A 27,727-nucleotide genomic window follows, 5' to 3' on the forward strand; every position below is an offset into this window, starting at 1 on the left:
ACGGTTCTTGGCCTTGAGGCCGAGCCGTGTCAACCTCTACCTGTAGAAGAAATACACTCCCAGTGGGTTATAGAAAAGATAAGGAATAACGTGTTAATATTTCAATGGTCTGTCCAAGAAATGGTGAATGGTTTATGTACAGATATAAGATAACAAAGCATGTAAATTTTCCCCTGTGACAACATAAAATTTTACTAAACCCGCAAGCTCAACCCAATTTATTATGATGGACACAGGCATATTCCCCTACTGTAAAGAACATGAAAATTTGAATTATTAAAGCAAATAAGTAGTTCTGTAGATACCTCATCTGCTATAATCAACTATTGGGAAAATTGGGAACCCTTCAAATGAAAATTACCAATCCACCATATTAACAGAGCTGTGAACCCAAAAAGGAAGGAACCACAACCCAGCGTTCCCCACAAACACCTCTTAAAATATAAACTAAAGCCTCACAAGCCACCACATGAGAGCGTAAGCTTCCCCCGGCCAAATAAAAATTAGCCACTATATATCCCCATCGCACCCCAACCCAAAATCACCTCTGGGGGACCACCATCGACTCCCATAACCCGAATAAACAACCAACCCAACCCACAGTTTCTAGCATGTTCCCCCCAGAAGCTTTTAGCTTCATCCACCTGCGACTTATAAAACACCATGCTTGGTAACTTCCAATAACAGACAAACATCCCAGGCAATGAATAAATCGCTATAAACCGCACCACCAATTAATTACTTTTGAATGTTGAACCTCCTGAATATTGCTGCGTAATCACACTGGAAATAAAGGATTCCAACAAAGTTAACATGACATCAAGCACCATTAAGACTTCTCTTGTTATTCCGACTACCTATGTAAGAATTGGAGAAGGGATAACTGAAATGACAACGTTCCTACTAACAATACTCACAATCATAACAGCAACAATAATCATGGCAAAAAATGGGAAGCAGAACGGCATATAAAATTCAGGGATCAACACGATACTATAAGCTAGGGGCCAGGAAAAACCCATTCGACTACATGGATTCCTCCCAGGAGAACCCGGAAAATGTATCCGCATCTACCGGGAACTGGCCGGAATTTAAAGGGAGCATGGCACAAGATGGGATAGAGCCAAAATAATACAATATGTACTTTAACACTTTACCAGCAAATTTATACTGCAAAGCCATGCCCTTATACTGCAAATCCATTTCTGTTTAGGTTCAAAATTGTAGAGCTTAGCGCCCCCCAAATATTTCCTTTTATGGCTGTAACTTTTGCCAACTTTGTTTTGGTAAAATTCAGAAGTGAATAGGGATTATCTGCCGGAGCATGCCTAGAAGCTGTTAATTCAGATGAAATACACTGTATCTGTCATGCCTACAGTCCTGATGGGACCCTGCTCCATCCCACGTGGCTACCCTGCGGGCGCAAAGGAGTAAACAGGCACAACCTGGCCGACCACTGCTCCAGCAACACTGTGAAAGCCCGGCCCCTAAAACAGCTCCTTAACCAGCCTGCAGCGAGCTGAGCCACGCTGCCGTAAATACAGCTCCTTCAATTTGCAAACTCCAGCCCGCGTGGAGTCCTTAAGCAAACGGTCTGCCATTTTTCCCACCATGGCCCTGACAAGTAACAGACAATACCTGTCGTCAACTGCTCCCTCGGCCCTGTAAACCATGGCCTTGTCATCCCGTACCAAACCCTGTACTTGTCCCTGTAGGAGCCTATACTCACCGTCACCTCCAGGACTCCACGCTAACAGCTCCTTGCCACTGATTAGTGCTCCAAGCCCCTCAGCCAATCATCCCCAGCTTAAACCCTACAGCATGCTGAGCCACATTGCCATATACCACTTCTGCCAGCCGAACCTAAGCCTCGTACATGCACCTGTGGCTATGCTGGCGCCCTGAGGCCCCCATCCCTACACTACTTACTCGCAATCCCAGAAAGCTAATAGCCCACCGTCTGCACCTCCGGACACCTGTTGCACTGAGTATTACCATCCCTCATGCTCCAATTATCTGCACATTACCACTCCCAGTCCTACCTGCCAGCCTCCAGCTCGATGCTCGCCGTAAGACGGCTTCTACCCGCTGCAACCGGACAGGTAGGATCCACCTGCCATTGCCACAGGTCCCGCCATGCAGCTGTGCAAATGGAAGCAGCAGCTTCTCCTGGCACGTTCTGGTCATCCAATGCTCCCGGTCATCCACCTGATCCGCCCTGCAATGGCCAAGAAAAACAGCTCCTGACAAGCAGCCACCGTAGTACAGGTACAAAACCACCTGCCGTTCAACAGGTCCCGTCATTCCGCTGTGCGCTGGAAAGCAGCAGCTTCTCCTCGCATGGTCTGACCCTGAACTGCCACACCTCCGTTACATTCCCCCGCCTACACTCACAAGGCCCAACCTACTGGCCTCCTTATGACCCCTTCACTTGGCCTCCATGGGGGTCACAGAACCCTTTCCTCAATTTTTCCTTCAGGGTTCCTCTGTATATATGTTTATTTTCTGTGTACATATGTATTTATATTGGAGCCCTTTGCAGTCAAATAGATTAAAATATGAAAAGGCATATTTATGCAATATTTATATTCAATAAAGTGTTATACTGTGTATTAACCATAAATATTTCACATTCCAATGTTCTACACATAGCAAAAATATGTTCTATGTATTTTTAAATAAATATTCTTATCGGGTTTGCGCGTGATTAGGGTGTTTTTGGCCACTTTTTTTGCTGCATTGACTTCTATGCAAGAATATTTTAACGCGGTTGCGATATTCTAATTTCGGATTTTTGCATGCATTGGGTTAGCACGTGAGCAAGAAATTTTTACTTTCAAAATATGAGCGGTAACCAATGCGTGCAAAAAGCTTGCTTCTAGTGGAATTAGTGTGTGAGAGTAAGCGTTAAATACCGCTCCACTTGTAGCCTGGCCCTATATATTTTTCATGTTCATCTAACAGTGGGGCATTAGATTTCTATAACTTCCAGTCTGTTATAAAACCCAGTAACTGCATGGTTTTCAACTTGTTTCATACCTAGTTAACTTCACCAAAACTTGCATAGGGGAAGTTCAACAACCAATTCATAAGATTAATCTTTTTTTTTTTTTTAAAGATTTTTTTATTATTATTAATTTTTTTAACAGCCTTGTGCTCTTGAAGACCCTTTTCTTTGTTTCAAGATACATCATGACTTTTTACCCCAAAATATTTTTGCAAATAAGTTCACATTGGTATCCTAATTAAATAAAAAAGTAAAAAAATATTGCTGAAATCACAGTTTGAAAGTTGCATACAGCAAGATTGTGCCTTTGTTTATTTTAAACTGGTTGCACCTACATTAATGAACTCATTATTGATCCTGTTAAGCAGTTCAATAACGTAAGCACAAGTATTTTAAAATGCACTGTCAAGGCCATGTTTAGCCTTATTCTGCATGGAGTTGCATCTTCTATGCAGATGCCAAGTTGCAACGGAGCGGGTTTATGATTTATAGTTTCAGCACTGTTAAATTCCAGTATAAGAAGTCCTTCTAATAAAAACCCTTAGTCATAATTTTGTTTTAAGATAATGCCAAACTGGAAATGTTGTATTTACAATCAATAAATGTAATTTTTTTAAACAATTCTTATAAAATATTAAAAGTGATAATATAGTGATAGCTATGATTCCAAGATACCAATGGCATTCAGATGGTAAATTGGACATAGAAACATAGCATTTGACGGTAGATAAGGATACTTTTTTCTTAAGATAGTCTTTTTTTTATTTGTTTACAGCCCCTGTGTTTACCACCTCTATTGGAAGTGTATTCTATGAATCCACCACCCTCTCTGTAAAAAAAAAAAATGCTTCCTTACATTTCCCCCTGAATCTGCTACTCTCTAGCTTAAGATTGTGACCCCTTGTTTTAGTATTGCTTTTTTTTGTGGAAAATGTTTTCAGTTTCTACTTTATTAGGTCCCTTCATATATTTGAATGTTTCTATTGTGTCACCTGTCTCTCTTCATTCCTCTAAACTATACATGTTTAGAGAATAGAGTCTTTCTTTGTACATTTTATATTTAAGACCATGTACCATTTTAGTAGTCCTCCTTTGGACAGTTTCTAGTTTATTTTTACCCTTTTGGAGATATATATACTCCAGCACTGAATACAGTAGTCCAGATGAGGTCTAACTAGTGATTAGTAAAGTGGCATAAGATTTTTTGCTATTTCTACTGCTAATAACTTCTTCATAAGCAACCAACGGCGCAAGCGAGGGAACCCGCGCCGCCCGTAGTTTCACTTCGCACATCAGGGTATTACATATACCCCGCCGGCAGTTCCTAAAGTGCCATAAGTCGGATAAACTAGCGATGTCCAGAAATAAGCGTAACTACAAATTTCTGCAGTCGCTAGTGACTTACTGCACTTTAGAAACTGCCGGCGCCTAAGAAAAGTTAAAAAAAAAAAATCTCCCGTAACTGTCTAACCTTCCTCCCAAAAATAAGCCCGATACGTATACCCCTATATCCGCAATCCCCCCTCTCACTCCTAATAATAAATGTATTAACCCCTAAACCGCCATAGCCCACACCGCAATAAACCTATCCCGCCGCTCCCGGAGCCCACCGCCACCTACATTATATGTATTAACCCCTAAACCGCCGCTCCCGGACCCCACCGCCACCTACATTAAATTTATTACCCTCTAATCTGACCCCCCTACACCTCCGCCACCTACATTAAATTTATTAACCCCTAATCTGACCCCCCTACAACGCCGCCACCTACATTAAATTTATTACCCCCTAAACCTAAGTCTAACCCTAACACCCCCCTAATTTAATTATTATTTAAATAAATCTAAATAATATTACTATTATTAACTAAATTATTCCTATTTAAAACTAAATACTTACCTATAAAATAAACCCTAAGGCCTAGATTTGGAGTTTGGCGGTAGCCGTGAAAACCAGCGTTAGAGGCTCCTAACGCTGATTTTAGGCTACCTCCAGTATTTGGAGTCACTCAAAAAAGGGTCTAACGCTCACTTTTCAGCCGCGACTTTTCCATACCGCATATCCCCTTACGTCAATTGCGTATCCTATATTTTCAATGGGATTTTTCTTACTCCGGTATTTAGAGTCATGTCTGAAGTGAGCGTTAGAATTCTAACGACAAAACTCCAGCCACAGAAAAAAGTCAGTAGTTAAGAGCTTTCTGGGCTAACGCCGGTTCATAAAGCTCTTAACTACTGTACTCTAAAGTACACTAACACCCATAAACTACCTATGTACCCCTAAACCGAGATCCCCCACATCGCCGCCACTTGATTAAATTTTTTTAACCCCTAATCTGCTGACCGCCACCTACGTTATCCTTATGTACCCCTAATCTGCTGCCCCTAACACCGCTGACCCCTATATTATATTTATTAACCCCTAACCTGCCCCCCACAACGTCGCAGCCAGCTACCTACAATAATTAACCCCTAATCTGCTGACCGCAAAGCGCCGCTACTTAAGTTATCCTTATGTACCCCTAATCTGCTGTCCCTAACACCGCCGACCCCTATATTATATTTATTAACCCCTAATCTGCCCCCCTCAACGTCGCCTCCACCTGCCTACACTTATTAACCCCTAATCTGCCGAGCGGACCGCACCGCTACTATAATAAAGTTATTAACCCCTAATCCGCCTCACTAACCCTATAATAAATAGTATTAACCCCTAATCTGCCCTCCCTAACATCGCCGACACCTAACTTCAATTATTAACCCCTAATCTGCCGACCGGAGCTCACCGCTATTCTAATAAATGTATTAATCCCTAAAGCTAAGTCTAACCCTAACACTAACACCCCCCTAACTTAAATATAATTTAAATCTAACGAAATTAATTAACTCTTATTAAATAAATTATTCCTATTTAAAGCTAAATACTTACCTGTAAAATAAATCCTAATATAGCTACAATATAAATTATAATTATATTATAGCTATTTTAGGATTAATATTTATTTTACAGGTAACTTTGTATTTATTTTAACCAGGTACAATAGCTATTAAATAGTTAAGAACTATTTAATAGCTAAAATAGTTAAAAAATTACAAAATTACCTGTAAAATAAATCCTAACCTAAGTTACAATTAAACCTAACACTACACTATCAATACATTAATTAAATAAAATACCTACAATTACCTACAATTAAACCTAACACTACACTATCAATACATTAATTAAATACAATACCTACAAATAACTACAATGAAATAAACTAACTAAAGTACAAAAAATAAAAAAGAACTAAGTTACAAAAAATAAAAAAATATTTACAAACATAAGAAAAATATTACAACAATTTTAAACTAATTACACCTACTCTAAGCCCCCTAATAAAATAACAAAGACCCCCAAAATAAAAAATGCCCTACCCTATTCTAAATTACTAAAGTTCAAAGCTCTTTTACCTTACCAGCCCTGAACAGGGCCCTTTGCGGGGCATGCCCCAAGAAGTTCAGCTCTTTTGCCTGTAAAAAAAAACATACAATACCCCCCCCCCAACATTACAACCCACCACCCACATACCCCTAATCTAACCCAAACCCCCCTTAAATAAACCTAACACTAAGCCCCTGAAGATCATCCTACCTTGTCTTCACCTCACCGGGTATCACCGATCGGTCCTTGCTCCAAAATTTTCATCCAACCCAAGCGGGGGCTGGCGATCCATCATCCGGTGGCTGAAGAGGTCCAGAAGAGGCTCCAAAGTCTTCATCCTATCCGGGAAGAAGAGTAGATCCGGACCGGCAACCATCATCTTCCAAGCGGCATCTTCTATCTTCATCCGATGAGGACCGGCTCCATCCTGAAGACCTCCACCGCGGACCCATCTTCATCCGGCAACGTCCAACTGAAGAATGACGGTTCCTTTAAGGGACGTCATCCAAGATGGTGTCCCTCGAATTCCGATTGGCTGATAGGATTCTATCAGCCAATCGGAATTAAGGTAGGAATATTCTGATTGGCTGATGGAATCAGCCAATCAGAATCAAGATCAATCCGATTGGCTGATCCAATCAGCCAATCAGATTGAGCTCGCATTCTATTGGCTGATCGGAACAGCCAATAGAATGCGAGCTCAATCTGATTGGCTGATTGGATCAGCGAATCGGATTGAACTTGCTTCTGATTGGCTGATTCCATCAGCCAATCAGAATATTCCTACCTTAATTCCGATTGGCTGATAGAATCGTATCAGCCAATCAGAATTCGAGGGATGCCATCTTGGATGACGTCCCTTAAAGGAACCATCATTCTTCAGTTGGACGTCGCCGGATGAAGATGGGTCCGCGGTGGAGGTCTTCAGGATGGAGCCGGTCCTCATCGGATGAAGATAGAAGATGCTGCTTGGAAGATGATGGTTGCCGGTCCGGATCTACTCTTCTTCCCGGATAGGATGAAGACTTTGGAGCCTCTTCTAGACCTCTTCAGCCACCGGATGATGGATCGCCAGCCCCCGCTTGGGTTGGATGAAGATTTTGGAGCCAGGACCGATCGGTGATACCCGGTGAGGTGAAGACAAGGTAGGATGATCTTCAGGGGCTTAGGTTTATTTAAGGGGGGTTTGGGTTAGATTAGGGGTATGTGGGTGGTGGGTTGTAATGTTGGGGGGGTATTCTATGGGTTTTTTTACAGGCAAAAGAGCTGAACTTCTTGGGGCATGCCCCGCAAAGGGCCCTGTTCAGGGCTGGTAAGGTAAAAGAGCTTTGAACTTTAGTAATTTAGAATAGGGTAGGGCATTTTTTATTTTGGGGGTCTTTGTTATTTTATTAGGGGGCTTAGAGTAGGTGTAATTAGTTTAAAATTGTTGTAATATTTTTCTTATGTTTGTAAATATTTTTTTATTTTTTTAACTTAGTTCTTTTTTATTTTTTGTACTTTAGTTAGTTTATTTCATTGTAGTTATTTGTAGGTATTGTATTTAATTAATGTATTGATAGTGTAGTGTTAGGTTTAATTGTAGGTAATTGTAGGTATTTTATTTAATTAATTTATTGATAGTGTAGTGTTAGGTTTAATTGTAACTTAGGTTAGGATTTATTTTACAGGTAATTTTGTAATTATTTTAACTATTTTAGCTATTAAATAGTTCTTAACTATTTAATAGCTATTGTACCTGGTTAAAATAAATACAAAGTTACCTGTAAAATAAATATTAATCCTAAAATAGCTATAATATAATTATAATTTATATTGTAGCTATATTAGGATTTATTTTACAGGTAAGTATTTAGCTTTAAATAGGAATAATTTATTTAATAAGAGTTAATTAATTTCGTTAGATTTAAATTATATTTAAGTTAGGGGGGTGTTAGTGTTAGAGTTAGACTTAGCTTTAGGGGTTAATACATTTATTAGAATAGCGGTGAGCTCCGGTCGGCAGATTAGGGGTTAATAATTGAAGTTAGGTGTCGGCGATGTTAGGGAGGGCAGATTAGGGGTTAATACTATTTATTATAGGGTTAGTGAGGCGGATTAGGGGTTAATAACTTTATTATAATAGCGGTGCGGTCCGCTCGGCAGATTATTGGTTAATAAGTGTAGGCAGGTGGAGGCGACATTGTGGGGGGCAGATTAGGGGTTAATAAATATAATATAGGGGTCGGCGGTGTTAGGGGCAGCAGATTAGGGGTACATAAGGATAATGTAAGTAGCGGCGGTTTACGGAGCGGCAGATTAGGGGTTAAAAATAATATGCAGGGGTCAGCGATAGCGGTGGCGGCAGATTAGGGGTTAATAAGTGTAAGGCTAGGGGTGTTTAGACTCGGGGTACATGTTAGGGTGTTAGGTGCAGACGTAGGAAGTGTTTCCCCATAGCAAACAATGGGGCTGCGTTAGGAGCTGAACGCGGCTTTTTTGCAGGTGTTAGGTTTTTTTTTTAGCTCAAACAGCCCCATTGTTTCCTATGGGGGAATCGTGCACGAGCACGTTTTTGAGGCTGGCCGCGTCCGTAAGCAACTCTGGTATCGAGAGTTGAAGCTGCGTTAAATATGCTCTACGCTCCTTTTTTGGAGCCTAATGCAGCCTTTATGTGGACTCTCAATACCAGAGTTATTTTTATGGTGCGGCCAGAAAAAAGCCAGCGTTAGCTACGCGGGTCCTTACCGACAAAACTCTAAATCTAGCCATTAGATAGCTACAATATAATTAAAAATGACATTGTAGCTATTTTAGGATTTATTTTTATTTTACAGGCAACTTTGTATTTATTTTAACTAGGTACAATAGCTATTAAATAGTTAATAACTATTTAATAGCTACCTAGTTAAAATAATTACCAAATTACCTGTAAAATAAATCCTAACCTAAGTTACAAATACACCTAACACTACACTATCAATAAATAAATTAAATTAATTAACTACAATTAGCTAAAATAAAATACAATTAAATTAAATAAATATATGTATGTATATAATGGGTACTTGTAAAGTAAGGCGCTTCTCATTTTATTAACCTTGGAAGGATGAAAGGCTGAGTGGACCTCGCCGTGGATAGAACCTGCAACCCTTAGGTTGCTACAGAGCTCAGCCACAGTGCCTTAGCATGCTGAGCTATCTGTCCTTAATAAACTATATTACAAAAAAAACCAAACACTAAATTACCGAAAATAAAAAAAATCACAAGACGTTTAAACTAATTACACCTAATCTAAGCACCCTAATAAAATAAAAAAGCCCCCAAAATAATAAAATGCCCTGCCCTATACTAAATTACAAATAGCCCTTAAAAGGGCTTTTTGCGGGGCATTGCCCCAAAAGTAATCAACACTTTTACCTGTAAAAAAAAAAGACAATACCCCCACCAACATTACAACCCACCACCCACACACCCCTACTCTAAAACCCACCCAATCCTCCCTTAATAAAACCTAACACTACCCCATTGAAGATCACCCTACCTTGAGCCGTCTTCACCCAGCCGGGCACCAGTGGTCATCCGATCCGGGCAGAAGTCTTCATCCGATGGGGCAGAAGAGGACATCCGGACCAGCAGAAGTCTTAATCCTATCCGTGCAGAAGAGGACATCCGGACCTGCAGAAAGCTTCATTCAAGCGGCATCTTCTATCTTCTTCCATCCGACCAGGAGCGACTCCATCTTGAAGACATCCGGCGCGGAGCATCCTTCCTGGCCGACGGACTAACGACGAATGAAGGTTCCTTTAAATGACGTCATCCAAGATGGCGTCCCTCGAATTCCAATTGGCTGATAGGATTCTATCAGCCAATCGGAAATTAAGGTAGGAAAAATCTGATTGGCTGATTTAATCAGCCAATCGGATTGAAGTTCAATCCAATTGGCTGATTGGATCAGCCAATGGAATGCGATGTCAATTCTATTGGCTGATTAAATCAACCAATCAGATTTTCCCTACCTTAATTCCAATTGGCTGATAGAATCCTATCAGCCAATCGGAATTCGAGGGACGCCATCTTGGATGACGTCATTTAAAGGAACCGTCATTCGTCGTTAGTCCGTCGTGCTGGAAGGATGCTCCGCGCTGGATGTCTTCAAGATGGAGTCGCTCCTCGTCGGAAGAAGATAGAAGAAGCCGCTTGGATGAAGCCTTCTGCCGGTCCGGATGTCCTCTTCTGCCTGGATAGGATGAAGACTTCTGCCGGTCCGGATGTCCTCTACTGCCCCATCGGATGAAGACTTCTGCCCGGATCGGATGACCAATGGTGCCCGGCTGGGTAAAGACGGCTCAAGGTAGGGCGATCTTCAATGGGGTAGTGTTAGAGGTTTTATTAAGGGGGGATTGGGTGGGTTTTAGAGTAGGGGTGTGTGGGTGGTGGGTTGTAATGTGTGGGGGGTATTGTCTTTTTTTTACAGGTAAAAGAGCTGATTACTTTTAAGTGCTATTTGTAATTTAGTATAAGGTAGGGCATTTTGTTATTTTGGGGGGCTTTTTTATTTTATTAGGGGGCTTAGATTAGGTGTAATTAGTTTAAACTTCTTGTAATTTTTTTTTATTTTCGGTAATTTAGTGTTTGTTTTTTGTTGTTATATAGTTTATTTAATTTAATTGTATTTTATTTTAGCTAATTGTAGTTAATTAATTTAATTTATTTATTGATAGTGTAGTGTTAGGTGTAATTGTAACTTAGGTTAGGAATTATTTTACAGGTAATTTTGTAATTATTTTAACTAGGTAGCTATTAAATAGTTATTAACTATTTAATAGCTATTGTACATAGTTAAAATAAATACAAAGTTGCCTGTAAAATAAAAATAAATCCTAAAATAGCTACAATGTAATTATTAATTATATTGTAGCTAGCTTAGGGTTTATTTTATAGGTAAGTATTTAGTTTTAAATAGGAATAATTTAGTTAATAATAGTAATATTATTTAGATTTATTTAAATAATAATTAAGTTAGGGGGTGTTAGGGTTAGACTTAGGTTTAGGGGATAATAAATTTAATGTAGGTTGCAGCAGTGTAGGGGGTCAGATTAGGGGTTAATAAATTTAATGTAGGTGGTGGCGGGGTCCGGGAGCGGCGGTTTAGGGCTTAATACACTTTATTAGTTATTGCGGTGGGGGATTGGGGTTGACAGGTAGATAGGCATTGCGCATGCGTTAGGTGTTAGGTCTTTTTTGGAAGGCATTTTAGGGAGTTACGGTGCTCCCATACTCAGTGCAAGGCCTGCTACGGCTGCATTTTATTACGAGGTGAAAATGGAGTACGATTTTTGCCACGTAAGGCCTTGCGCTGGATATTGGATACCGATTTACGACGCGGTCCCATGTTAGCCTATGGGAGTAAGAATTGCGGGCGACGGGTGAAATATATGGGCGTAAGTTGTATGCTACGCCGTATATGTGATACCAAACCCACACAAAAACCGGCGTCGCCAGCATTTGGGGGCGACGCTGCATATCAGATGGGGGCCCAAGTATTCTACTGGCCTTACCAGTTATGCAGCATAGCTGTACAAAGCTGGATAGAAAATATCACCTGAACATCCCTATGTAAAAAAGGAAAATATTTTACCTCAACATTTCCTCAGTAACCATATTCCATTATAAATGGACTTAAAGCAGCCAATTGAGATGCTAGTCCCAAGACTTGCAAAGGAGTGTGCATCTAGCATGTGCAGGCACAGTCATCTTATTTCCTCAGACTAAGTAAGTTTACTTTGAAATCTCAGAAGAGTTCAGTGAAATCTCATGAGATTACTGTAAAGCAAAGTGTGATATCAAAACTGATAAAGCTGATTGGCTGTTGTTTTTTCTTTTTCATCGTGCACTTCACATTAGCTAAAGGATAAATGTTCAGACAGAACTTACTATTGTGAGCTGAAGACATTTTGAGGTAACATATCTTCCTTTTTCACATAGAGATGTTCAGGTGATATTTTCTTGTCAGCTTTTTACAGTTATGATGCATCACTTTCAAGTGATTTAACATATGGGTATTATGTTTAAGAAGTGGTGAGAATGTGTCGGATTGCGAAAAGTTAAACTCACACAAGCAAATGAGCATTTCCCTTCCCCACTGAACATAGGTTAATTAAAAAGTACTTTACTGTAGCCTTAAAGGGATGGTAAACCCCCAAATTTTATTTTATGATTCAGATAGAACGTACAATTTTAAACATTTTCCAATTTAATTCTATTGTCAAATTTTCTTCATTCTCTTGTTATCCATTGCTGAAGGGACAGCATTGCACTACTGACAGGAAGCTGAAAATATCTATTTAGCCAATCACAAGAGACAAATGTGTGCAGGCACCAATTAGCAGCAGCTCCCACTAGTGTATGATATGTGCGTATTTATTTTTTAACAAGGGATACCAAGAGAACGAAGCACATTTAAAAATAGAAGTGTATTTAAAAGTGTCTTAAAATTACATGCTCTATCTGAATCATGCAAGTTTAATTTTACATAGTAACATAGTAGATAAGGTTGAAAAAAGACAGAAGTCCATCGAGTTCAACCTATATAAATCTAAAATACTTACAAAAAGCTCCAGTTAAGCTTAAATAACCCCACTAAAAGGTGACCCATTTAATACTAGCAATTATATCCATTAATTTTGTTTATATACAGAAATGTATCCAGACTATTTTAAAATGTATCTAGGGTATTGGCATTCACTACCTCCTTTGGTAATGATTTCCACAATTTTATTGCTCTTACAGTGAAAAAAGATTTCCGTTGCAGGAGATTAAATCTCCTTTCCTCCTAACCTTAAAATGTGACCTCTTGTCACAAACAATTTTCTTGGAATAAACAGAGCTTCTGCCATCTCTGTATATGGGCCTTGAATATATTTATATAAAGTAATCATGTCACCTCTCAAGCGCCTTTTTTCTAAGGAAAACAGACCCAGTTTGGCTAGCCTCTCCTCATAGGTTAAATTCTCCAATCCCGTTATTAGCTTTGTGGCCCTTCTCTGAACTTTTTCTAGTTCTGCAATATTTTTTTTTGTGATCGGTCCCCAGAACTGTTCTCCGTACTCAAGGTGAGGTCTTACCAGGGCTTTATATAGTGACAGAATTGTGCTTTCCTCCCTTGAATCAATGCCTCTTTTAATACATGCTAGTATCTTATTAGCCTTTGAAGCCGCTGCCCTGCATTGTCCACCCATCTTTATCCTATAATCTATTGCTACTCCCAAATCCCTTTCCTCCTCTGTTTGGCTAAGTCTTGTCCCATTTAAAAAATACATTGCCTGCTTATTATTACTTCCAAAATGTAGAACCTTGCATTTTCCCGTATTAAAATCTCATTTTCCATTTACTTGTCCATACTTCTAATTTTTGCAGATCCCTTTGTAACGAAAGTTCATCCTGCTCTGACCTAATGACCTTACTTAACTTAGTATCATCTGCAAAAATAGAGATGTCGCTATTTAATCCTTGCTCCAAGTCATTTATAAAAATATTAAAAATAACAGTGCCCTGTACTGATCCCTGGGGAACTCCACTGATTACCTTTGTCCAATCTGAGTATGATCCATTTACTACTACTCGTTGCTCCCTATCTTTTATCCAGTCCTTTATCCATGAGCTAACATTTTTAGCTATTCCCAGTCCCTTAATTTTGTGCATTAATCTCTCATGTGGCACTGTATCAAATGCCTTTGCAAAATCTAAGTATATCACATTAACTGATTCCCCTTTATCTATTTTTTTACTTACTTCCTCATAGAATCTAATTAGATTAGTTTGACATGATCTATTTCTCTTAAAACCATGCTGATTAGAACTCATAATCTTGTTTACACGAATATGCTCGTCAATATAATCCCTTCAAATATCTTACCCACTATTGATGTCAGACTAACTGGTCTATAGCTTCCTGGATCATCCCTGCTTCCCTTTTTGAAGAGTGGCACCACATCAGCTTTGCGCCAATCCTGGGGTACCATGCCTGAGGATAATGAGTCTTGAAAAATTAAAAGTAGTGGTTTGTCTATAACAGTGCTAAGTTCCCTTAACACCCTTGGGTGTATTCCATCTGGGCCTGGAGTTTTATTTACCTTAATATTTTTTTCCTGATATCCTCTAAACATAACCCAGTTAATGGTATGGACTTGCATGTTCTATTTTGTTCCAAAGTATCATCCAATGGTTCCTCTCTTGTAAATACTGAAGAAAAAAACTGGTTTAGTACCTCAGCCTTCTCCCTGTCATTATTTATCATGCTACCCTCCACGCATTTTAATGCACCTATATTGTCCTTCTTAGACTTTTTGCTATTTATGTACTTAAAAAACCTTTTAAGTTTAGACTTAGAATCCTTTGCAATTCATTTTTCAATTTTCGCTAATTTGATTGCTTTTTTGCATGCTTTGTAACATTCCTTATATATATGGAATGTTGAGTCTGTACTATTTTCTTTGAATAATTTAAATGCCCTACATTTTTTCCTAATTTCTCTTAACACATTTTTATTTAGCCACATTGGCTTTGATTTTTTATTTTGATTTTTATAACCATATGGTATTTGTTGATATGAATATTTATTTAACAAAGTTTTAAATAGTATCCCTTTATCCTCTGTATTTTTATTAAAGAATACATTGTTCCAATTTATATTATTTAATGATTTCCTTAAATTGTTGAATTCTGCTTTCTTGAAATTAAAAGTCTTAGTTAAACCATTAAGACACTGCATATGAAAAGAGATTTCAAATGTGACCATGTTATGATCACTGTTACCCAAATGTTCTTTGACTTCTATGTTTGATATTATATCTTTATTGTTTGATAGCACTAAATCCAATATAGCTTTACTCATAGAGGCCTATTTATGAAAGGTCTTGCGGACCTGATCCGACAGTGCGGATCAGGTCCGCAAGACCTTGCTGAATGCGGAGAGCAATACGCTCTCCGTATTCAGCATTGCACCAGCAGCTCACAAGAGGCCGCCAGCAGGGAGGTGTCAATCAACCCGATCCTATTCGATCGGGTTGAATTGCGGGGATTCCTGTCCGCCTCATCAGAGCAAGCGGAAAGGGTTATGGAGTGGCGGTCTTTAGACCGCTGCTTCATAACTGGTGTTTCTGGCGAGTCTGAAGACTCGCCAGAAACACGGCCCTTCAAGCTCCATACGGAGCTTTATAAATGGGCCTCATAGTTGGCTCCACTATTAATTGTGAAAAGAAGTTATCCCTGAGAACATTTAAAAATGTATCTCCCTTAGCTGAATTACTAGTTTCATTGGCCCAGTTTATATCAGGGTAGTTAAAATCTCCCATAATTACAGCACTGTTATTAGCAGCCTTACCTATTTGGATTAGTAGTTGAGTTTCCTCTGGGTCACTAATGTTGGGGGGCTTGTAGCATGTTCCTAGTAATATTTTTTAGGATTTTTCCCCCCACTCTTTATTTCAACCCACATGGTCTCTACATTGTCACTTGTATCATAAATATCTTACCTTATTGTAAGTTTAAGGTTAGGTTTAATATATATGAAGATTCCTCCACCCCTTTTATTATTCCTGTCCCTCCTAAATAAAGTATACCCCACTAAGTTAACTGCCCAGTCATGTGAATCATCCCACCAAGTTTCAGTTATACTGATAACATCATAGTCCTCTTCTGGAACTAAGAGCTCCAGCTCCCCCATTTTACTTCTTGCATTTGTTGTCATACATTTAATTTTCATGTGCTTTCTGCTGCTACTTGGTGTGCTTTCCTCTATACTTTCTAATGTGACATTTCATAAGTCATCCCATCCTTGAGATATTAAGGGAGTGACATATTCAAAGACTGATCTCTCTGTTCTATTGTGCTCTAACTGCCCCTCCCCCCTTTGCCTAGTTTAAAAGATTCTCTAAATGTGCTACCATCCTTTCTCCCCAACACACCTGCACCCATGTCATTCAGGTGAAATCCATCCTTATTGTACAGATTATACCCAAGTGAAAAGTCAGCCCAATGCTCTAAAAAGTCAAACCCCTCATTTTTACTCCATGTTTTTAACCATGAATTAACCAACCTTATCTCCTTCTGCCTTACTGAGTTAGCACACGGCACTGGTAATATCTCCGAAAATATTACTTTGGAGGTCCTGGCTTTAAGCTTGCTACCTAACTCCCTAAAGTCATTTTTTAGGACTCTCCATCTCCTTCTGATTCCTTCATTAGTACCAATATGTACCATGACTGCAGGAACAGGCCCACATCCCTCTAACAATCTATCAATACGCTCCACAATATGCCTAACACGAGCCCCTGGAAGACAGCAAACTGTTCTATTTAAAGGGTCTGGATGAAAAATTACCATATCAACCTTCCTAATAATAGAGTCTCCTACCACCAACATCTGCCTCAGGCCCTGACTTTCCTATCCCTTTAAGAGGTGTGAAAGGTTTTGTAAATGTCAGTTTCGGGGGACCTCCAAGTTTCTACCTCGTTAACAAATACTTAACACACGAAAAAGGTCTTTTTGAGAACTTTTCTGTTGAAAAGGCATTTGCAGCTATGGGCAATTAATGCATGGAACTATTTTTGCATTTTAATCACTTTGAAAACATGCTGTACAGTTTGGATGCAAAGCAAAAATTAATACTGGGAGCAAATTGCTAATAGATTGTGATCGAACGCATGGTTACTTGAACTATAAGATTCATTTGTTAGAATAGATACAGTTAGCTATGTTCTTCACTTTCTAAGATTCACTGATGTTAAATGTTTATTATATTTCTGCACTAAAACAAAGTATACCCTAGTATTTAAAGTGTGTTAAAGCATTATCTATGTATATCTTAGAACAATAGTACATATAAAATAAGATGTTGAATATATGTGATATTATTTGTCATTTGGAGTAAATCAAATTAACTAAAAGCACATAGAAACTAGTATGTTATTTAAGTTTACTTATAAAAGCCCAGATTACAAGTGGAGCACTACTGATATCGCAGGGTGCACTATCACAGAATCTGGTGTTACAAGTCAATGGTAAAATAGAATGTGAGCACAGCCACCATTTTATTAGTGTATCCTATACTTTAAATGGATAGCGCGGCCACAATAACATCTCATGTTATGAGTTATGTGTTGTGCTGGAGCGCTAAAAAGAGTGATTAGTGACCTGAAGTAAAGTGTTAGGGCTTGAAGCAAAAGGATAACAAAACATGTAAAACATATTAATATAAAGTATATCACACACATAAACACCTATTAAAAGTAATCTATATGTTTTTTGTTAATAAAATTGTTTTAATAGGGATATAAAGTGCTGGACTAGGAAGGGCTCCAATTTGTATGATATATATACAGTATATATATATTTATATATATATATATATATATATTAATTATTTATTTTTAGATTTTTGTTTTTTTCTATTTAAACAGCCTTGAGATCTCAAAGACCCTTTTAGCTTGTTAATAAAAGTGATTAAATAAAAAGTTAAACTGTGAAAGTTGCACAATTTAAATATTTAAATAAATATAAATATATATACAGTAGCAGCAAATAAGAATTCAAATTCAAGATTAATTAATAGGATATTAGACACCTCAAGATTTTAATATAAATGCTTTAGTTATGCATAGTAATATAACTTTGCAATATATTTTCATTATTCATTTTGCCCCTTTTTCAAGTAATTTTGCTCTGAAAATTAAGGATGTTTTTAATTATCATAGCTGGAAATGCACACTACAGATTTCACAAGGATAACCATGCTATATCTTTCCCTTATTGGATTTAACATGTAAGAACTGCAAAATAATGCACTTTCAACTAGCATAATGACTAATAAAAGTGGTAAACAGGTAAACATAATGTATAGAGCCCTTTGCAGCACAATGGGGTGCTACATGTGCATTTGGAGGTGCATTGAACTCCTCAGCACCCCCATAGAACCACCACTACCATTGACATCTGAATACTCAAGCCCAGATTGGATTCTCCCAATAAGTGGTAGGTGGAGTTTGGCTGTTGAAAAGCACGTGCAGCAAACACGTTTTAAGATTTCTTTTAAAAAAATGTTTAGACTTGGCTGATATGTTATTTTATTCTATAGCAAGAAACAGAAATGTGTTGTATTTACAAGGTCTTTACCTACCATTTAAGCAATTTACCCTGCTTCTCATCTGGTTCAGGGTTGCTATTCCTGAATTCAACCTTTGGAGAAAGCCAGTGTTTGGCAAAACATGTCAGGGGACTGGAGGGAGTGTTTGTAAATAGTATTTTAATATTTGCAATGAGTTGCCGGTAACTTTTAATACGCAAGCCAACTTTGATATTTAGTACTTGTGTGGACACTCTGCGAATGTATGCGTGGGTCCACCCTTAACTTAAAATAAGAATTGACGGATTGTGTAGCGTATTATGTGTATTGATGTCCACATTTGAATAAAAGAAGATTGAGTAGGTCCTGTCAACAGCACACTTCTGTGAGCCTTGAAAGTGAGAACCAGCTAATGCTATATATGACACCTTAGTATATCCTCATTATTATTACTATTCAACCTAATGTCATTACGCCTATTAATTGTTATAGAAAAGGTTAAGATACTGACATCCTATCTGACTAATTTAGCAATAATTCTATAGTACATCCACTATTTAACCACAGTGTTTAGTTGCATGAGGAATTCAAATGGGCAGTGTAATTACTGCAGCCAAGGCATCATATATACGAACAGAGCTGCACATGATAACGTTTGATATCAGACCATGGGTTAATAACCACATCCTAGGTCTGGACTCATATATGTATATAATTTAATCACCCTAGTTATTCTTGTGGACGGTATTGACAAGATTTATTTACCTTCTATAACTCATTTGTGTTTTTAAAGCGTGTGTTTGCCATTTTTTAATCATTTCAATAAAGGTTACATTTTAAATAGCATAACTCTGCCCTAATCTCATTGATCTATACTTATATAGCCTATAAGAAATGTGAGTGCTTCCTAAGTGTACCTAACATCAGTCTAGAACTGATAATGGAAAGTCTTTTGTAATAAGTACATAGCACTGCCACCTCGACATTAATACCATCTGTAATACAATATTAAGATCAATTGAATATCACAACAGAAGTAAATTATATGAGGTAATTTCTGAACATACCCTTCATAGTGCCATTAGTGTTTTTTCAGTTTCCTGAAATCAACCTTATCTGAACTTATTATAAGGACAGTACAGATAGTTGATTTCAATCTTTTCTGATAACAGCTCCTGGCCAATACGGAAAGTGTGTTTTTCAAATGATTACAATCCAAGATACATTTTGCTACTAAAAGTTCACAGCTGCACACAAGTTTTAAATAGTAAAGTTATCAAAAATGTGTTTTTGGTTGTTAAGTACTTGTTATCAAGATCAAAACTAGGAATCCAACTGCAATTGACATATACACTCACCGGCCACTTTATTAGGTACACCTTGCTAGTACTGGCTTGGACACCCTTTTGCCTTCAGAACTGCCTTAATTTTTCATGGCATAGATTCAACAAGGTGTTGGAAACATTCCACAGATATTTTGACCCATATTGACATGATAGCATCACACAGTTGCTGCAGAGTTGTCGGCTGCACATCCATGATGCAAATCTCCTGTTCCACCACATCCCAAAGGTGCTCTATTGGATTAAGATCTGGTGACTGTGGAGGCCATTGAAGTTCAGTGAACTCATTTTCATGGTCAAGAAACCAGTTTGAAATTATTTGAGCTTTGTGACATGATGCATTATCCTGCTGGAAGTAGCCATCAGAAGATGGGGACAATGTAGTCATAAATAGATGGACATGGTCAGCAACAATAGTCAGGTATGCTGTGGCATTTAAACAAGGCTCAATTGGTACTAACGGGTCCAAAGTTTACCAAGAAAATATCCCCCACAACATTACACCATCACCACTAGCCTGAACTGTTGATACTAGGCAGGATGGATCCATGCTTTCATGTTGTTTACACCAAATTATGACCCTATCTTCTGAATATCGCAGCTGAGATCGAGACTCATCAGACCAGGCAACGTTTTTCCAATCTTCTATTGTCCACATTTGGTGAGCCTGTGCAAATTGTAGCCTCAGTTTCCTGTTCTTAGCTGACAGGAGTGGCACCCGGTGTTTCTTCTACTACTGCAGCCCATCTGCTTTAAGGTTCGACGTGTTGTGCATTCAGAGATGGTTTTTGAGTTACTGTTGCCTTTCTATCATCTCGAACCAGTCTGTCCATTCTCCTCTGACCTCAACAAGGCATTTTTCGTCCACAAAACTGCCGCTTACTGGATATTTTCTCTTTTTCGGACCATTCTCTATAAACCCTAGAGATGGTTGTGCTTGAAAATCCCAGTAGATCAGCAGTTATGGAAATACTCAGACCAGCACGTCTGGCACCAACAACCATGCCACATTAAAAGTCACTTAAATCCCCCTTTTTCCCCATTCTGATGCTCAGTTTGAACTTCAGCAAGTCATCTTCACCACGTCTAGATGCCTAAATGCATTGAGTTGCTCCCATGTGATTATCTGATTAGCAATTTGTGTTACCAAGCAATTGAACAGGTGTGCCCAATAAAGTGGCCAGTGAGTGTACAATAGGTCTTTTGCACCTCTAAAAAATTTTTGTTTATGATAACACACGATTTTTGGTGATCAATTTTGTAACGTTTTTTGATGAACCATAACAATACCATTAATTCCTAGGTATATACATACACATACACATACACCTACATAGGGACCCCTCAAGCATCTACAAATTGAACATTTCGGAAAAAAGTGCCCAAATCATATCACAACTATCCAATTGGCTTAATCTCCCTCTGGGACTGTCAGGCAGGGTCAACCTGATCAAGATGACAATGTTGCCCAAGATACTCTATCCCTTGCTTATGCTGCCATTCCTCATGACCAAAGCAGATACACAGTCGCTTAACCGAGCAATATCTCAGTTCATTTGGAAAAAAGGCAAACCGAGAATAGCAATGGAGAAGCTTCAGCTTCCATGCTCAGCGGGAGGGCTAGGCCTTCCGAATCTTAGACTGTATAACTGGGCGACATTGGCCCGTCTTGTCATAGACTGGCAGCTGAACACAGAACATTTCTGTGATGCCAGCCTTGAAAGGGCAGTGGTGGCTCCTATGGCACTGTCCTACCTACCCTATGGAGACCAAAAAACGATCCCGCCAGAGATATATAATAACATACTCTACACAGACCCTCTTAGGGCCTGGCAAGGAATCCATAAACACCTAAAAGCCGATATACCCTCACCAAAATTCATCCCAATAATTGGAAATCCAGACTTCCCTGCGGGGAATGATCAGGAACCATTCCGAATCTGGAATAAATCTGGCCTAACGCTGGTCGGAGATGTCCTGGATCCCTTACACCACGCGGTACGGTCATTCCAAGATTTAAGAACTAAATACTCAATCCCAAATAAACACTTCTACGCCTACTTACAGCTACGCCACTATATTACTTCATTGCAATCCTCGAATGTGGGATTTTGGGATGCGTCACCCTTTGCAGTTTCCCAAACACTATTTAGAGCAGGGTCCTTCTCTCTTTCTCATATATACACCCGCCTGATACAACAAAAAGAGTCACAGATCCTAGAGGACATATCAATTAGGTATAATAATATCTGTTTAACAGTAGTGACGACACAAGATGTCAGGGTGAGCCTAGAACACACACAGCAAGCAACAATGGCAGTATCACACAGAGAAGCACAGGTCAGGATCCTACACATGGACTACATCACGCCCCATAGACTATCGAAGTGGAATAGCTCAATCCAGGATAGATGTGTTAAATGTGGCGCTGCGACCCCATCATTCCATCACTATTTTTACACTTGCCCGAAGATAAGGAGGTTCTGGAGTCAATGTCAATATTGGCTTAAAATTACACTGCAAGTGGACGTAGAATTCACAGAAGCAGAAATTTTCATGCTGAAATGGGAAAACCCACACAAAAGGTTACACAAATTCCTCACATTATATACTATCCTGGCTAGACAATGTATTCTTGCAAGATGGCTAATTAGACAAGCTCCGACAATAGCACAACTGAAACACCTACTGCTTAAACAACTTTTTGTGGAACAATATGATGTTCGACTTGATACAAAACATAGACTGCGCCCCTTCTTGAAAAAATGGGGGGCATTTCTAGACTCACTTGACCCAGACATTCGAAATCAGGTGCTGAAACCTTTTGCTCACTTGGAAACAATGCAACTCATGACACTGGGTGAAGGGGCAGAACACATAGGGCAGAACACACAAAGCCGAGAACCCTTGGAAGTGATGTTATTCTAAAGGGAAGGGAAGGGACTCAAGCCGAATATTCAACCCAGATTACCACACACACTTCATTTTTTTTTTTTTTTTTTTTTTTCTCTCTCCCCTCCTCCTCCTCCCACCCTCTCACCCTCTTCAGCTACTCCTTATTCTTTATTGAAAATGGAAAGATTCACAGTCAAATTGCCTAAGAAACTTGGTCAAATTTATATAGATAGTTATTTTACATGTGTTCAATGTTTTTTTAAATGTTTAAAATTAAAATGTTTTAAGGAGTGAAGTGCGCAACTTTGAGCTGAAACCTGAACTATGAACATTACTTCTGCGACATACCACCTCGGCAATGACTTTTAATTGCTCATACTGAACTGTTCACACTTGTGAAATGGAATCCAGACTGTTGTATCACTGCATAATTGTTCATTCGAGGAAATCACTGTCTATACATGTAATGACTATTGTAAAGATGTTGTAAGCGCTTGATTCCTTTAATAAAAACGAATTTAAAAAAAAAAAAAAAACAATACCATTAATTCCAGCTTATTTTGGGTGAATGGATCAATTATTTGTTTTGTATGATTTTTAAATTACAAATTTAATTGTGCAATTTTGTAATGTATGCATCACCTTTCCATACGAAAATGCGGTATATGCCCCTTAGCGAGACAGCCTGTTTTCAAAAGTGGCTTTATATAACTACACAAGGGAAATAGAAGGACTGCAGTGTAGTCTTATAGAATCTCACCAGCCCAGAGACCTTTTTAGAATCAGGCCCTTAAGAGAGAACAATTGAAAATTAACATTGTATTACTTATTTCTTCTAACTCCCACTGGGGGTGTGATTTCTTCTGCTGGCTATGTTTGCACGGCTTTTCTATAGCCAATACTTTAGTATACAAACTTTCAGTAAAGGTAGATAAACCACAAACAAAATCATCTATTTCAAATGACGAAATAAAAGTAAATTTGTAAATAATGTAATACACTCCAGCAGGTAGAATAGATAATTGGGAACAAATGAAAGGTTAGAAAATGTAGGATGTACTGTCCCTTTAGTAGAGAAGGCTTCACAAAGATTCACAAAGACTTGCTGTGGTAATAAATGCAAAAAGGTGCTTCCAGAAAGAATCGTTATTCAGAATATTCATCTGCTGAACTATTCAGTATTTGTTTGTTTAAGATGAAAAAAATACTGAATATTCAAGGAACATTTACATTTGTTTCATTAAAGGGACATGAAACCCACCATTTTTCTTTAGTGATTCAGATAGAACATGCAGTTTTAAACAACTTTCTCATTTACTTCTATTTTCAAATTTGCTTTACTTTCTTGGTATCCTTTGTTAAAAAACAGCAATGCACTGAGGGGAGCTAGCTGAACACATCAGGTTAGCCAATGACAATACTCATATTTGAGCAGCCACTAATCAGCAGCTAGCTCCCAGTAATGCATTGCTGCTCCTTTTAGGAAAAAATAAACATTTTTATACTAATTTATACTTTGAATAATATTTTTTGTCAGTGTGGTAAAATTATATTATATTGCAATAGCAACAAATTCAAAATAGCATGCCCTTTATGTTTTCAAGCTACAAGATCACTCATTTAGCTTCAAGTGCAAGTCACTATGGAGTGCTAGCTGTCACTTACCAAGCCACACAACATGTAATGCTGCAGTTCCCCTATATGCCCTGTGCTAAGATAATGTTCCATACTTGCTGTTCATAACTGGTGAAGTGTTTTTGTTTTGTTTTGTTGTACCTGATTTATCACTACTTAAAAGATTAAGGAAAACACAGATAGGAAATTGCCAAATTTATTGATCATGATAAACTTGTTCTTAATTCATGAAAACAATGCCATCTGATATTATAAACAGAACATTTTGCTATTAGAACAATGTTATGTCTCTACAATCCAACTATTTGTAATAAAAGGGAAAAAAAATTGCATCTTTATATTATATATTTATAAGTGAACGATTTTTTCCACCTTTAAAATGAACTGAGTATATTAAAACAAAAAGGCACAATAATGTTGAAATTGCAAGTTTCTTAACATAGACTGTTAATTCAATATTTTATTAAAAACATTAAAAGCAAAATGTGGAGAAAACAAAAAATTCAAGTCAACTATTGTCACATTATGCCATTACTATTTTCTTGAATGTAAATTTTCATAACACATGGACTCTTATTTAAAAACAAACAAACATTTGGATAAGATCTAAGCATGCTTTTTTATGATTAGCATGTATCTAAGACAAAGTCAATAACAAACAGGGTCGCAAGTTGGTTGGGTATTTTTACATTTGTAGATGAAAAACAGTGAATATGCAAAGACAATGCATTACTCTTCTCATAAAAAATAAAAAGGCACGAATGGTGGCAGTCACTTTAAACCTCAAAGTTGTTGTGATTATTGCCTCTGTCTAGAAATTAACTTGGAATTGGGAGCTGTAAAAGAGAAAAAACAAACAATAATTAACAAAAAGTGCTATAACATGAGAATCTTCAAGGTACCATACAGTGTAAGAGCATATAAAATATTCTATAAAAAAATATCCAATGAAATACAACAACATAGTAAGTAACAATGACAAATAATTAACCATAAAAGGATCTTCAACATTTTTATAAAGAAAACAGATTTTTCTCTAATAGTCTCTATTGGTACAAAGAAACACTGCAGATTAGATTACATTGAAGGGCATCTAAGGCTGTAAGAGTCTGAAGTTCGTTTGAAGATGTGGAATTCCATGAAGCTTGAATAGATCACTGGATCAAGAATTCAAGGTAGGAATTGCATTTTGAGAATATCTTTGCATGGAGCAGTTATGTACCCTGAATTCAATAGAGGGTCTTATATATAAAGAGATATATACAGAAGGTTAATTTGGGGTAATACGTTGGTTTGTGATGGCTTTCTCCTGATTGTAAGGGAGTTCCTTAGAGAATACCTTAAAAGGTTTTGGGTGTAATCTGGGGTTCTTTAATGGCAATAGGGATTCCTTGCATGGAATTACTTGAATGTGTTTTGAATTCTGTAGGGTATTCATTCTGAGCACTGTGGGTGTTTCCTTTATGGCTACTGATAATCCCTTTACAATCACTTACATGATATTATTTATAGGTGCCAGAATACCCCTGGATTTATTTTTGAATGCTGGGGATGTTATTAGGGGGTGATTGAGTAATATATGTGGCTCTTGGGGTTCCCTTCAGAGGGTCATTTTAAATACAGAAGTTTCCTAAAAGAATGGATTGTTTCTGCGTTTTATGGGCCCTTTGGACAGGTCCATTTTGAGTGATGGGCTCCCTTGGACTGTGTTTTGGAATTTTTGGGGAGGGTCACAATTTTTGCCTTGAGGTTGTGTGGATAGTAGCAATACCCAAGGGGCGGTGAGACATTTCAAGATGCTGTGATTTGGATTTTAGGTGTTGTAGAGCCTGGCAGTTAAAATATTAATTATGGTGAGGAGTTAGGTCACAATTAGGGTAAATTGCAGCGTGGGAGGGGTGTAACAAGTAAAATTAAAATTAGTGTCGTATAGGAATAATTATATGAGGTAGATAAAATGTATTGTGGTTATGTGTTGTCAGGGACAAAGACAGATAGATAGATAGATAGATAGATAGATAGATAGATGTGAAAGTTTAATGCCACTTTAAAACAGTTTGAGACAGATTATTAAAAGCAGGTATAAAAAAAATAAGGAGTTTACACTGACAGACCTAGATATCCTAATACATGGTTCATAGGAAAGTTCCTTGTGTAATTTTGACTTTATTGTTAGTAATTACTGTGTACTGTGAACATGAAAGTTTAGGACATTTTTTTAGCCTCAGGATTTAAAGGGACACTAAACCCAAATTTTTTTCTTTCGTGATTCAGATAGAGCATGCAATTTTAAGCAACTTTTTAATTTACTCCTATTATCAATTTGTCTTTGTTCTCTTGCTATCTTTATTTGAAAAAGAAACTCCAGAACCTTGGACAGCACTTGTTTATTGGTGGATGAATGTATCCACCAATCAGCAAGAACTACCCAGGTTGTTCACCAAAATGGGCCGGCATTTAAACTTACATTCTTGCTTTTCAAATAAAGATACCAAGAGAATGAAGAACATTTGCTAATAGGAGTAAATTAAAAAGTTGCTTAAAATTGCATGCTCTATCTGAATCACAAAAGAAAATTTGGGTTCAGTGTCCCTTTAAGTCACATGTGAACTGTTAAGTTACAAGTTGATAGATAAACAGCTCATACAGTAATATTAATATGTTCTTGGTTGTTCTAATCTACAATGAATTGTCACTAACTTTGTCTCAAAAAATGTTCCATAACAATAATTAGAATATGCGTCTATTTGAAGCATGAAAATTAAAGTAAAATTAATAATAAAACAGTAGCAAAGATTTTAACATACCTAATCGAGCTCTTCTTTGGGAAATCTGAAAAAGAAAAAAAATACATATTTAGAGCTCAATAAACAAAACAAAACAAAAATGAGCAGGTAATAGAAAAAATAATGGCAGGTATTAGAAAATGTGTTTTTCCAATTTGTTTGACTGTGCAGACTTTCTAACAATCATTTGCCCAATATATTACCTTGTTAATTTAAAAGGACAATGATTTAGATAAAACATGCAATTTACTGCTATTATCCAATTTACTTTGTTCTACTTGTTATCCTTTGTTGAAAAACAAGTTAGTCAGGCTCATGAGTGTGCACGTGTCAAGAGCACTATATGGCAGAAGTTTTGCAAGAGTTGTGTTAACAATATTATACATTTGCAGAACACTAGATGGCAGCAGTGTTTGCTGCTATGCGGTGCTCCAGTTACATTCACGCATACCACCTATCTCAGTTTGCTCTTCGACAAAAAATACCATGATAACAAACCAAACATGATAATTAATAATTTGCTCCATTCCA

The 27,727-nt window shown here is 37.8% G+C and overlaps 1 protein-coding gene across 1 annotated transcript in view; it reads right to left on the reverse strand.

The window, feature by feature from the left end:
- Window positions 1-24,590: 24,590 nt before the first annotated feature.
- TGFBI (transforming growth factor beta induced) overlaps window positions 24,591-27,727 on the reverse strand; it is a 110,719-nt gene continuing 107,582 nt past the window's right edge. The window contains exons 16-17 of the mRNA XM_053717197.1: window positions 27,218-27,242; window positions 24,591-25,246 (exon numbers count right to left, since the gene is read on the reverse strand). Of these exons, the coding sequence (XP_053573172.1) occupies window positions 25,209-25,246; window positions 27,218-27,242 (63 nt within the window). The 3' untranslated portion in view covers window positions 24,591-25,208. The remainder of the gene's footprint in view (window positions 25,247-27,217; window positions 27,243-27,727) is intronic.

Source organism: Bombina bombina, chromosome 6, assembly GCF_027579735.1.
Source record: "Bombina bombina isolate aBomBom1 chromosome 6, aBomBom1.pri, whole genome shotgun sequence".
In the NCBI taxonomy this organism is placed as follows: domain Eukaryota; kingdom Metazoa; phylum Chordata; class Amphibia; order Anura; family Bombinatoridae; genus Bombina; species Bombina bombina.